The sequence below is a fragment of the Corythoichthys intestinalis genome, chromosome 17 (assembly GCF_030265065.1).
Source record: "Corythoichthys intestinalis isolate RoL2023-P3 chromosome 17, ASM3026506v1, whole genome shotgun sequence".
NCBI classification, from domain to species: Eukaryota; Metazoa; Chordata; class Actinopteri; order Syngnathiformes; family Syngnathidae; genus Corythoichthys; species Corythoichthys intestinalis.
Window position 1 is genome coordinate 4491517 of NC_080411.1, and position 15101 is coordinate 4506617.

Consider the following 15101-nt stretch of genomic DNA (forward strand, 5'->3'; position numbering starts at 1 on the left):
TGCAAATCATCGAGGAATTGGTCGGATTAATCTGTTGAATAATTGCACAATTATTCAATTACCAGTATACACCATCAGCAATTTAAAGCAACACTTTGTAACTTTTCAGTTTTGGTCAATTTCAGCAGCGCCGGTGGACAAAAGCGGTAGTGTTTTGCCTTGAGGAAGATTGTGTTTCCCATGAGGACCAGCACTGCTTTTCCCATTAAGACCAGGGCACACCCGCACAGTGTCGTAAAATCATCAAATCAAAAATCAATCTCCCGGTCACCTGCAGATGGATTAAACAGCATTTCTGTTTCCAGCGGCTGTGTGAAGCATGAATTGTAAAAAGGATTGAAAGAATCTAGCTGTGGCTAAACAATAGCATATGACGGTTAGCAATCATGTGGCAAAGTTAATTAGTGCCCGTAAAAGCGATACAGACTGCCTCAAGATATAAAAGAGGTCATTCAACTAGTTGTCAGTCGACATATTATGACAAATGTTATGAAAACATTTTATAAAGGTTGAAAAGTTACCTAGTGTTGCTTTAAACGATTAATATAATAGATTAATTAATTGACTAATTTGGCGTTAAAGCGAGGAAATCTATAGTTTAATCCGGCAAATATTTTTTGCAACGAATCTGCGAATTCGTTAGATTCATCAGTGAAATATTTTGCCATTACAGTGATCCCTCGCTACTTCGTGCTTCAAACATTTTCATCTTTTTTTTTGTCCAATTAAAAAAAAAAATGCAGGATTTTATAAACATGACCCATCCAATCATGTACAGCCTCTCACTCTCCCTCTTGCTGCTTTTCTTTCTCACCAGGCAGAGAGGCAGCTTGTTAAGGTTAAGGATGAGTGACAAGGGAGCTGCTTTGAACTTGCCAGAGAAGCTCGAGAGGACAGTGGTACCTCTACATACAAAGTTAATTCGTTCCAGGACCATGTTTGTAAGTCGAAATGGTCGTATGTCAAGCAGGATTTTTCCATAGGAATACATTATAATTCCATTAATTCATTCCACAGCCCGAAAACCTACACTAAATCCTAATTAAATAATGCTGGTACCATTACAAATAGCAATAGCATTGGGTTTTAATGTGGCAGATGGGTTTTGCGTGGTGTACCTGAACCAAGGGCGTAGGTTTGCATAGAAACGGTAGGGACATAACACTACCAACTTTTTAGGATGCTGAAATTGTCCCCACCAACTTTTAAGCAACCTTATTTGCATTATATAAAGACTTCAGTTATATAGGTACAGTTGTGGTCAAAAGTTTACATACACTTGTGAAGAACATAATGTCATGGCTCTCTTGAGTTTCCAGTTATTTCTACAAATCTGATTTTTCTCTGATAGAGTGATTGGAACAGACACTTCTTTGTCACAAAAAACATTCATGAAGTTTGGTTCTTTTATGACTTTATTATGGGTGAACAGAAAAAAGTGATCAAATCTGCTGGGTCAAAAATATACATACAGCAGCGCTAATATTTGGTAACATGTCCCTTGGCCATTTTCACTTCAATTAGGCGCTTTTGGTAGCCATCCACAAGCTTCTGGCAAGCTTCTGGTTAAATCTTTGACCACTCCTCTTGACAGAATTGGTGCAATCCAGTTAAATTTGATGGCTTTTTGACATGGACTTGTTTCTTCAGCATTGTCCAAAAGTTCTCAATGGGGTTTAAGTCAGAACTTTGGGAAGGCCATTCGAAAACCTTAATTCTAGCCTGATTTAGCCATTCCATTACCACTTTTGACGTGTGTTTGGGGTCATTGTCCTGTTGGAACACCCAACTGTGCCCAAAACCCAATCTTCGGGCTGATGACGTTAGGTTATCTTGAAGAATTTGAAGGTAATCCTCCTTCTTCATTATCCCATTTACTCTCTGTAAAGCACCAGTTCCATTGGTAGTAAAACAGCCCCACAGCATAATACTACCACCACCGTGCTTCACGGTAGGCATGGTGTACTTGGGGTTAAAGGCCCCACCTTTTCTCCTCCAAACATATTGTTGGGCATTGTGGCCAAACAGCTCGATTTTTGTTTCGTCTGACCACAGAACTTTCCCCCAGAAGGTCTTATCTTTGTCCATGTGATCAGCAGCAAACTTCAGTCGAGCCTTAAGCTGCCGCTTTTGGAGCAAGGGCTTCCTTCTTGCACGGCAGCCTCTCAGTCCATGGAGATGCAAAACACGCTTGACTGTGGACACTGACACCTGTGTTCCAGCAGCTTCTAATTCTTGGTAGATCTGCTTCTTGGTGATTCTCGGTTGAATCTTCACCCTCCTGACCAATTTGCTCTCAGCAACAGGTGATAGCTTGCGTTTTCTTCCTGATCGTGGCAGTGACAAAACAGTGCCATGCACTTTATACTTACAAACAATTGTTTGCACTGTTGCTCTTGGGACCTGCAGCTGCTTTGAAATGGCTCCAAGTGACTTTCCTGACTTGTTCAAGTCAATGATTCACTTTTTCAGATCCATGTATGTATATTTTTGACCCAGCAGATTTGATCACTTTTTCTGTTAACCCATAATAAAGTCATAAAAGAACCAAACTTCATGAATGTTTTTTGTGACAAAGAAGTATCTGTTCCAATCACTCTATCGGAGAAAAAACAGAGTTGTAGAAATAACTGGAAACTCAAGAGAGCCATGACATTATGTTCTTCACAAGTGTATGTAAACTTTTGACCACAACTGTAATTTAGATTATCTTGTCATATGTTGTAAGGATAGAACTGACCCGACCATTATTAAGTGAAATACAGTACTTTCATTATGTTCAGACTTATATTGACAGCTTTTCAATTGCTGAATGTGCCATTCCATTTTTTTTTTCCGCTCAAATGCACGTTTGATTGGCTGATGACTTGACCCCCCCCCCCCCCCCACACACACACACACACATTCACAGCTCAACAGAAATACAACACACGAGGGAAATCGAGTTTTTTTTTCACCAGCAGCAGCCACTGTAAGTAATGTAAAAAGTAGGGCTGTCAAACAATTAAAATTTTTAATCGAGTTAATTACAGCTTAAAAATTAATTAATCGTAATTAATCGCAATTTAAACCATCTATAAAATATGCCATATTTTTCTGTAAATTATATATATATTCTGTAAAATAAATTGTTGGAATGGAAAGATAAGACACAAGATGGATACATACATTCAACATACGGTACATAAGGACTGTAGTGGGCATTTCACTCTACTGTCATTTAAATCTGTCTATGCTGTCCTCACTCCGAAGCGTCTACTTTTTCCAAAGCTAGACTGCTAGTGAACGACGCCTTAATAATCAGACTTCTCCCTTTTTTATCTGATTTATTAATAAAATAGCCTCAAACCATTGTCCTCTTTAGACCGTCGTAAAACTACAACAACAAAAAGTACACAAGCATTGCATTAGCAACAACGTTAGCTTAGCAAGCTATACAGGTTCACTAAACAAAAACAAAACAAAAAGCGTCTCATACAAAAAATAGAACATTTCGCTTACTAACATAATATGTACATTCTTTACAACAACCATACTTAAGGACAAATCTTGTCCAAGGATCATATAAGCACAACATTACAACATAGGCGTCAGCCTGAGACGTCGTGCAGCCATATTGAACTGGCAAGAAAAAAAATAAACCATGTCGCAAAGCGACCACAGGAGTTCGCTGTTAGACAGCACAAAAAGCCTGCTGTAAAACTTAGCAAAAGGCAGAATACTGTCTGAGCGGGACATGTGCGTTAATTGCGTTAAATATTTTAACGTGATTAATTTAAAAAATTAATTACCGCTCGTTAACGTGATAATTTTGACAGCCCTAGTAAAAAGACATCAATGTTGTGGAGGTGGGGAACACACCACTAATTTTGCTACTGAAAGTCCGACCTGCATCAGAGTTAGCATAACACTAATCAGTGTGAATTTCTCAAACTCGAGAAGGAAGCTGCGTTGAGAGAAATTTCCTCCTGTATGTTTTCTACTGTTAACATTAATTAGACAGAATGAAATGTCGTGAACTAAGGATCACCCCCTTATAGATAGGTAATCGATGATTGACACGTAAAAGACGTATTTAAGGGTGTCAAACGATTAAAATTTTTAATCGAGTTAATTACAGCTTAAAAATTAATTACTGGTAATTAATCGCAATTAATCGAAATTCCAACCATCTATAAAATATGCCATATTTTTCTGTTAATTATTGTTGGAATGGAAAGATAAGACACAAGATGGATATATACATTCAATATACGGTACATAAGTATTGTTTTTTTTTATTATAACAGTAAATCAACAAGATGGCATTACCATTATTAACATTCTGTTAAAGCGATCCATGGATAGAAAGACTTGTACTTCTTAAAAGATAAATTTTAGTTATAGACATATTAAAACCCCTCTTCATGTTTTCGTTTTATCAAAATTTGTGAAATTTTCAATCAAAAAATAAACTAGTAGCCCGCCATTGTTGATGTCAATAATTACTTACACAATGCTCATGGGTGCTGAAACCTATAAAATCAGTCGCACCCAAGCGCCAGCAGAGGGCGGCAAAACTCCGAAAAACACAACAAGTACAGCCTTCTTTCACTGTGCTGTCATTTTAATCTGTTTGAGCAGGGCATTTGTGCGTTAATTGCGTCAAAGATTTTAACGGGATTAATTTAAAAAATTAATTACCCCTCGTTAACGCAATAATTTTGACAGCCCTAGTATAAATACGTCTTCGGGACACTGAAACTATTAAAAATAGTTAGCTGCATGAGTTAACGGCAAAAAACGAGGGATCACTGTAATCCATGAATTCGATGGATTCAATATTTTTGCGAAATTCTCTTCGATTTTTTTCTTTCTGTATTTGTTTTTGTTTGGCGTTCCTTCCGTCTCCATCCTTTCAAGTTGGTTGCCGTGTCAGATGGACGTATTCGTGTGTGCGTGTCAGTGATCGAAAACCCAAAGACGGCCATTTTCCAGTGAAAGTTTAAAACCGAATGTAAAAAAATGTGTTTTAACTTCAGTGTCGTAACCATCAGATGTGATATTATTTTCCGGAAAAATGTCGTACGAGATGCTTGTAGGAGTCTGTTTATACACAAAGTGGCGCTGTGTCTGGGATGCGTATTTTTAGATGTTCTATTTAAAAAAACAAGTATTTTATTCTTAGTAGAAAAAAAGGTACGACGTTCCCTATACTCCCCCTTTTATTCAGTGTACACAGGTTAAAAACAGGGCTGGAGGTCTCTCACAAGTGCCATTTCCCAGCAGCTTGCGCGGAACTGCGGTAGCAGCCATGATTGTAGTCCTTTTCCACATGTAGGTCTCTTCAAACTCACCAGAGTCCAAATACGCATGAGAGGTTCTTGTAAGAGTGTTCCATTTAAAGGTGCTATGAAATGGTGAGCATGTCAAAAAATGAAAATGACTGCACTAATGGTCATTTTATGAGGAAAATGAATTTAGCTTTCAAATCTGTTTTTTTATCATTTGGTAGTACTTCCATCTAAAACCAGTGTTGTTTTTGGCAGCCCCTTTAATTTTCAAGTCACATCCAGTCACTGCGCTAATGCTAACACGAATGCTATGCTAACGCTACAAGTTAGTTTAGTGTTTGACGATCAGTCAGCAAAGACCTTTAAAAGGCTAAACCAACATTTCATAGCCAAGATAAGAAAACAAAACTTACCTAGCAGCACCTGGCGCACGTGTTTCACAAAAGGAGGAGGTTTGGCGGGAGGCGCAGCACTTCACATGAGTAACACAACTAAACATTGCTAACATACGTGCTAACTACACATATGATAAGAAAATATCACACATTGTGAACTTATAACGAATTTATGAACTTATGACTATGGCGAATTTTCATCTCGTCAGACGACAACTGGAAACCATCTCGTTATGTAGGGCCGGCCCAAGCCATTTGGGGGCCCTAAGCAAAATAATGCAAAGGGGCCCATATTTTTGGCCCACCATTTCGTCACAGTGTACTGTGAAACCCATACATACATCCATATTTTGTATATTAATCAGATTTTGTTGCACTGCATACTTCAAACTTCTCACCCCAAATGATTGTCAGCACTTACAGTAGATAGCGCCAAACCTTTTTCTAAAAGAGGAAAGAAAGAAGTTAAGAACTTTTATTTTTTTAAGCTTGTAATCAAATATCAAAACTCACAAAAGTCAAATAAAGCAAACTGTAGTAAACAAAATAGAATATAAATTAAACAATTGCCAGATTGGGGGCCTCCTAGTTGTCAGGGGCCCTAAGCAGCTGCATAGTCTGCGTATAGGCTGTCGTTATGTTTTAGTCTCCCAAGCAGTGTTGTTTTTGCCAGCCCTTCTAATTTTAAATTGTCTTAGTCTTTTGGACGATAATACTTATTGTTGTTAGTCATAATTCAGTCATTTCAAAATGTGTTTGTTGTTGTCTAATTTTTGTTGATGAAAACTCTAGACTAATTTCGTCTAGTTTTAGTTGACGACATCTATCTAAATTGGGCTCAATGGAATGTTAATGCCATTGGAAATGAATGGGAAATTTGGACATCCATGGCCGTCAATGGCATTGACTTCCATATGCATCAATGGAATCGGGGACATTTTGGGGACACGTCCTATTGACATCTGTTCATTTCCTGTTGATTTTGGGACATTTGTTTTTTTGGGAAATTTGGACGTCCATGGCTGTCAATCGCATCGACTTACATATGCATCAATGGAATCCAAGTACATTGGCATCAATAGAATTGACATACATGGCCGTCAATGGCATCTGTCTAAATTGGCGACAATGTAATAATGCCATTGGGAATGAATGGGAAATTTGGATGTCCGTGGCTGTCAATGGCATTGACTTCCATATGCATCAATGGAATCGAGGACATTTTGGGGACACGTCCTATTGATATCTGTTCATTTCCTGTTGATTTTGGGACATTTGGTTTTTGGGGAAATTTGGACATCCATGGCCGTCAATGGCATTGACTTCCATATGCATCAATGGAATCGTGGACATTTTGGGGACACGTCCTATTGAAATCCGTTCAATTACTGTTGATTTTGGGACACTTGTTTTTTGGGAAATTTGGACATCCATGGCTGTCAATGGCATTGACTTACATATGCATCAATGAATTCGGGGACATTTTGGGGACACTTCCTATTGATATCTGTTCGTTTCCTGTTGATTTTGGGACATTTGTTTCTTTGGGAAATTTGGACGTCCATGGCTGTCAATGGCATCGACTTACATGTGCGTCAATGGAATCCAAGTACATTGGCATTAATAGGATTGACATACATGGCCGTCAATGGCATCTGTCTAAATTGGCGACAATGTAATGTAAATGCCATTGGGAATGAATGGGAAATTTGGACATCCATGGCCGTCAATGGCATTGACTTCCATATGCATAAATGAATTCGGGGACATTTTGGGGACACGTCCTATTGATATCTGTTCGTTTCCTGTTGATTTTGGGACATTTGTTTTTTTGGGAAATTTGGACGTCCATGGCTGTCAATCGCATCGACTTACATATGCGTCAATGGAATCCAAGTACATTGGCATCAATAGAATTGACATACATGGCCGTCAATGGTATCTGTCTAAATTGGCGACAATGTAATGTAAATGCCATTGGGAATGAATGGGAAATTTGGACGTCCGTGGCTGTCAATGGCATTGACTTCCATATGCATCAATGGAATCGGGGACATGTCCTATTGATATCCGTTCATTTTCTGTTGGTTTTGGGACATTTGGTTTTTTGGGAAATTTGGACGTCCATGGCTGTCAATGGCATTGACTTACATGGCCGTCAATGGCATCTGTCTAAATTGGCGACAATGTAATGTAAATGCCTATGGAAATGAATGGGAAATTTGCATAAAAGGAATCGGGCCTTTTCCGGGACATGTCCTATTGATATCCGTTCATTTCCTGTTGATTTTGGGACATTTGTTTTTTTGGGAAATTTGGACGTCCATGGCCGTCAATGGCATAGACTTACATATACTTCAATGGAATCCAAGTACACTGGCATCAATAGAGCCGACATATATGGCCGTCAATGGCATCAATGCAATGTAAACTCCATTGGAAATTCCATTGGAAGTGAATGGAAAATTTCAACGTTGCATCCCATTAAAAATGAATGGGAAAGTTTTTGGCAAATTTCCGGTGAACTGTAAATTTTAAGTTTTATGCTCCTCACAGTTTTTTATGTCCAAATTATGTGATTTGTTCAAAAATTGTAGGTCTAGATACATTTTGAAAAAAAAATTTTTTTTTTAAATCTGTAAAAAATTGGTGTTTGCATGAATTTTAATATTTACATCCGTAGCGTTGCAATGCATGCTAAGAGGCATGTTGGATGACAACAATGTTGACAGCAGGTGGCAGTAGAGGTTGACTGTCTCCCCCAAAGGAGCAGTAATGGCCAAATGAAGCTTCTTGAAGCAATGAAGCTTTGCAGCCAATTGGTTCAAACCTTGATGGTTGTTCATTTGGTTTTATGACAGTCTTACGATGCCACTGTCAAATATATTGTTACCATTTAATATGTTTTGGTGTAAATATGACATAAAACAGTGAGGACAGCTGTGACTTGTCAACAGGGCTGACCCAGGCCATTTGGGGGCCCTAAGTAAAATAATGCAAAGGGCCCCATATTATTGGCCCACCATTTCGTCACAGTGTACTGTGAAACCCATACATGCAATCCAACCCATACGTCCATATTTTGTATATTAATCAGATTTTGTTGCACTGTATACTTCAAATTTCTCACCCCAAATGATTGTCAGTACTTACAGTAGATAGCGCCAAACCTTTTTCTAAAAGAGGAAAGAAAGAAGTTAAGGAAGAACTTTTTTTTTTTAAGCTTGTAATCAAGTCTCAAAACTCACAAAAGTCAAATAAAGCAAACTGTAGTCAACAAAATAGAACAAATTAAACAATTGGGGGGCCCCCTGGTGGTCAGGGCCCCTAAGCAGCTGCTTAGTCTGTGTATAGGGTGGGCCGGCCCTGCTTGTCAATGAACAAATCCCGTTTTCGTGTCAAATTTGGTGGGTGGCGGCTTATAGCCAGGTGTACCGCGTAGTCCGAAAATTACAGTACTTTCTGTTCCCACAATTCACAATGCCTGACATTTTAATATTGTGTGTGCAGTATGTCAACTTGCATTTGCGTTTGGGTCCCCAGGCTGCTCTCAATCTTGCTTGTTTGGAAAGACGGTAAAATTTGTTTTCTTATCTTGGCAAGAGAGAATATGCAGTGCTGTTTAAGCCTTTATAGGTCTGTGCTGAGTGATTATCAGATGCTAAATGTAACTCCAAGCGTTAGCATAGCATTCGCGTTAGCATTAGAATCAGAATAGAGAGCGTCCTCTTCAAACACTGGCATTTTAAAGCCTTTTCTGTCATTTTTTTGGATGGATTTGTATCTGAAATATCTTCAATTTAAAGTAGGGTTGTTCCGATCATGTTTTTTTGCTCCCGATCCGACTGTTTTAGTTTGAGTATCTGCCAATCCCGATATTTCCCGATCCGATTGCTTTTTTTTTTTGCTCCCGATTCAATTCCAATCATTCCCGATAATTTTTCCCAATCATATACATTTTGGCAATGCATTTAGAAAAAATGAATAAAACTCGGACGAATATATACATTCAACATACAGTATATAAGTACTGTATTTGTTTATTATGACAATAAATCCTCAAGATGGCATTTACATTATTAACATACTTTCTGAGGGATCCACGGATAGAAAGACTTGTAATTCTTAAAGGATAAATGTGACTTTGTATATTGTGACTAAATATTGCCATCTAGTGTATTTGTTGAGCTTCAGTAAATGATACTGTAGCCATTTAACTGTTCTGCCCAAATGCATGATGGGAAGTGCAACCATGACTGTGAGTAGTGGCACCAATTGATAGATCTTCTCTGCGTTGGGAAGTAACATAGGGCGTTAAGGAAAAGATCAACCACTACCATTCTTCCCCATGTTGCTTCCCACGATATTTCTAATTGTTGAGAGAGGGATTTTAAGCTTTAGCTAATTAAAAAGAGGCTCCAAAGACTGCCAAAATTCTCTCTACTCATTTAACGTTAGGTAAAATGGCGCCATTATAGATTGAACGCGACAATGCGTGAGTGGGTCGTGCAGCGCATGCGTTCATTGCATGAAATATTTTAACGTGATTAATTTTTTAAAAATTAATTACCGCCGTTTACGCGATAAATTTGATAGCCCTACTTTAAGCCAAAACTAAAGACTCTGGATGAATCTAAGATATTTTGTCTGTAACATTAAATACAATTAGAAAACGATTTAATAAAAAAAAGGCATCTCCGATATTTTTTTGCCGATTCCGATACTTTGAAAATGACGTAATCGGGACATGTTTAATTTAAAGTCACTTGCTGAGGCATTTCATAGCACCTTTAAATTGGCAGGACTGGCAGTGAATGATAATATCTATTAAATGACACAACTTATTGGACAATTTTATGGAGTTGTCACACTTAAAAATTCATATTGACGGCTATGTGGAGTGGGCGGTTGTCGGAAAATTTGAAATGTTTACAAACGTGCTCCACTTTCACATTCGTTATGAAACCTGTTTTTTTCTTTATTCTACCTCCTTTGACTGTTTTCCTTCTTTTGGTTTGTTGCCGAATCTCTGTTGTATCGGGAAAAAAAAGAAAATGAACACACACACGGGGAAAAAAACAAAACACCAAGTGTCTTAAAAATATTGTACCGCCATGGGTTTTAATGCCAAGTACTACTTGTAAATGTTTGTGTATCAAATGTGGCCTCAAATTATGAAGCAGAGCTGAATACTTATTATGAGACTATTATTATTATTATGACTATGATTATTGGAGCAGTTATTTGAAACGAGTGCTGTAGACCACCGCTGTGAAAGTAGGTGTTTCTGTTTATTGATATGTAATAAATATTTATGGAATTTGAGCGCGTGTGAATTTTTATTGTGTGTTCGGGGGAGCCCACGCTCAGTGAAATTTGAGTTTCCTGCTTTATGGCCACATGATGTTCCAATATAAACAGGGGCCTCCTGACTGGAAACTGCCTGGAAAATACGAATAATGTGCAAAAAAAATTGGACCAGTTGGGTGCTAAAAAAGGGTTATCATTTCATGTACAGAGGTATGAAAAAGTATCTGAACCTTTTGGAATTTCTCACATTTGTGCATAAAATCACCATCAAATGTGATGATATATGTCAAAATCACACAGATGAAAAAAACAGTGCCTGCTTTAACTAACTACTACCCGAACATTTATAGGTTTTCATATTTTAATGAAGATAGTATGCAAACAATGACAGAAGGGGGAAAATACAGTGCCTTGCTAAAGTATTCGGCCCCCTTGAACCTTGCAACCTTTCGCCACATTTCAGGCTTCAAACATAAAGATATAAAATTTTAATTTTTTGTCAAGAATCAACAACAAGTGGGACACAATCGTGAAGTGGAACAACATTCATTGGATAATTTAAACTTTTTTAACAAAAAACTGAAAAGTGGGGCGTGCAATATTATTTGGCCCCCTTGCGTTAATACTTTGTAGCGCCACCTTTTTCTCCAATTACAGCTGCAAGTCGCTTTGGGTATGTTTCTATCAGTTTTGCACATCGAGAGACTGACATTCTTGCCCATCCATCCTTGCAAAACAGCTCGAGCTCAGTGAGGTTGGATGGAGAGTGTTTGTGAACAGCAGTCTTCAGCTCTTTCCACAGATTCTCCATTGGATTCAGGTCTGGACTTTGACTTGGCCATTCTAACACCTGGATACGTTTATTTTTGAACCATTCCATTGTAGATTTGGCTTTATGTTTTGGATCATTGTCCTGTTGGAAGATAAATCTCCGTCCCAGTCTCAGGTCTTGTGCAGATACCAACAGGTTTTCTTCCAGACTGTTCCTGTATTTGGCTGCATCCATCTTCCCGTCAATTTTAACCATCTTCCCTGTCCCTGCTGAAGAAAAGCAGGCCCAAACCATGATGCTGCCACCACCATGTTTGACAGTGGGGATGGTGTGTTCAGGGTGATGAGCTGTGTTGCTTTTACGCCGAACATATCGTTTTGCATTGTGGCCAAAAAGTTCAATTTTGGTTTCATCTGACCAGAGCACCTTCTTCCACATGTTTGGTGTGTCTCCCAGGTGGCTTGTGGCAAACTTTAAACGAGACTTTTTATGGATATCTTTGAGAAATGGCTTTCTTCTTGCCACTCTTCCATAAAGGCCAGATTTGTGCAGTGTACGACTGATTGTTGTCCTATGGACAGACTCTCCCACCTCAGCTGTAGATCTCTGCAGTTCATCCAGAGTGATCATGGGCCTCTTGGCTGCATCTCTGATCAGTTTTCTCCTTGTTTGAGAAGAAAGTTTGGAAGGACGGCCGGGTCTTGGTAGATTTGCAGTGGTCTGATGCTCCTTCCATTTCAATATGATGGCTTGCACAGTGCTCCTTGAAATGTTTAAAGCTTGGGAAATCTTGTTGTATCCAAATCCGGCTTTAAACTTCTCCACAACAGTGTCTCGGGCCTGCCTGGTGTGTACCTTGGTTTTCATAATGCTCTCTGAACTTTAAACAGAACCCCGAGACTATCACAGAGCAGGTGCATTTATACGGAGACTTGATTACACACAGGTGGATTCTATTTATCATCATCGGTCATTTAGGACAACATTGGATCATTCAGAGAGCCTCACTGAACTTCTGGAGTGAGTTTGCTGCACTGAAAGTAAAGGGGCCGAGTAATATTGCACGCCCCATTTTTCAGTTTTTTATTTGTAAAAAAAAAATTTAATTATCCAATAAATGTTGTTCCACTTCACGATTGTGTCCCACTTGTTGTTGATTCTTGACAAAAAAATTAAATTTCATATCTTTATGTTTGAAGCCTGAAATGTGGCGAAAGGTTGCAAGATTCAAGGGGGCCGAATACTTTTGCAGGGCACTGTATGTACCATGTCTGAATGTGCGTATTTAGTTGTATGGGGGACGGGAAACAGATTAGCATTTGCTTCTTCCCGTCCGCCTTTGTCTTTTTCTTCGGTTCCTTCGGGCAAATCATATCACATTTTGTAATTGTCAATGATTGTCAATGATACCGATGATGATGACAATAAAATCATTCAAAAATAATAATAAAAAAGTAATCTGTCACAACACTGGTTACGACATTTCATGAAGGCAGGAATAAATTACCCAGAAACATTTTGTTTTTAATTTCTAACAAATAACTTGGAAAGAGTTAATGGGCCAAAGTGTGTCATTTTTATCCAACCATTTCATTTTAACAGCATGCTGCGCGCTGACACTTGCCAAAGTTAGTTAATCATGCCAGGATCCTCCTAATCTCTCCTGTATCTTTTGTTTGAAAGGAAAACTCCATAATGACCCACAATTCCGGTTCAGGAATATGAGTCACAGCTTGTTGGAAAATCACTGGGAGGGAAAAAAACTCTAGACTTTTTATTTTTTTTTAAAAGGAATATCATAAAACATCCCCTTGAGGCATGAGGTGATAAATACAACATTTCAGGGTGATGCTGTAATAGCTGCAGCACCCTTTCCACCCTGGCTCGGGGGCCCCTCGGGACATCGAGGCAATTACATAACGGCCGCAGGAATGCTTGAGCCTGGCCGCGGGAACTGCACGTCGGACGGAGAGCGAGGGGCCTCACTTGCACGTTAAATACTCCCAACCGCGACGGTGTGCGGGGAAACTTCATAGGGAAAAAAACTGCAAATTCACTGTCTCGCAGACTCGCACAATGTCCAGACATACAGTGCTCTCCATAATTATTGGATTTATAATGATTATGTGTTTTTTAGCTTCTAATAATTTTGTTTTTTTCTAAATAATAAAGAGAAAAATCCAACCTTCAATACAAGTGCATTTATACAGTGGGTATGAGGTGCTGTCTACACGCCAACAAGCTGTTTGGGAGGCATGAACGGAAAAAAACCTTTCCTCACTCACAATCATAAACGCAAACGTCTGGAGTTCGCCAAGCGGTCAACTGGGACCGTGTGCTTTGGTCAGATGAGACCAAGATTGAGCTTTTTGGCAACAAACACTCTAAGTGGGTCTGGCGTGCCACGAAAGATGCACATGCTGAAAAGCACCTCATACCCACTGTGAAGTATGGGGGTGGGTGGGTCAGTGATGCTGTGGGGCTGTTTCACTTCCAAAGGCCCTACGGAACCTTACCAGGACATTTGAAATCAAAATCTGTTGCCCTCTGGCCGAAAGCTGAAGATGGGTCGTCACTGGGTCTTTCAGCAAGACAATGACCCTAAACATATGGCCAAATCTACACAGAAATGGTTCACCAGACACAAAATCAAGCTCCTCCCATGGCCATCTCAGTCCCCAGACCTCAACCCCATTGAAAACCTGTGGGGTGGTGGTGGTGATTCTGCAAAGAGGAATGGCTGAAGATCCCTCTTTGTCTTTTCCCATCTTGTGAAACATTATAGGAGAAGATGAGGTGCTGTTTTGTTGGCAAAAGGGGGTTGTACAAAGTATTAACACCAGGGGTGCTAATAATTGTGACACACATTATTTGATGTCAAATAATTATTTCTTTATGTGGGATTTTTTCCCCACGGAATGAATGCACTTGTATTGAAGGTTGGATTTTTCTCTTTTTTCCATTAAGGTCCCATATTATTTAGAAAAAAAAAATATTAGAAGCTAAAAAATGTAATTATTATAAATCCAATAATTATGGAGGGCACTGTAAGACGTTTGCCTTCGTTTAATGACAAAAATGTAGGGATGCTATAGATAATCTTTAAAAGAATTTCTGAGGGAAAATATTCCATTTGAAAGAGCTTAAAAAAGTCATTTCTACCCAAAAAATGTCTATTTTACATGTTATTTTGAAATGGCACCCCTGCAATTCTGTCAAATAACTCAATTTTTCCCAGAAAAATTGCAATTACAAATGCTTTTGTAGTAATATCGACATTTATTTTGCTTGCAATGAAAAAACACAAAAGAGAATTGAAAAAAATCATGATAATTCTACACAAAATTCCAA

General features: G+C 38.7%; 1 protein-coding gene across 6 annotated transcripts in view; it reads left to right on the forward strand.

Moving 5' to 3' along the window:
• Positions 1-1257, forward strand: part of garnl3 (GTPase activating Rap/RanGAP domain like 3) — a 121563-nt gene extending 120306 nt beyond the window's left edge. For all 6 annotated transcript variants that reach the window (XM_057818905.1, XM_057818909.1, XM_057818910.1 and 3 more), the window contains one exon: positions 818-1257. In XM_057818905.1, the coding sequence (XP_057674888.1) occupies positions 818-983 (166 nt within the window). In that variant the 3' untranslated portion in view covers positions 984-1257. The remainder of the gene's footprint in view (positions 1-817) is intronic.
• Positions 1258-15101: the final 13844 nt, after the last annotated feature.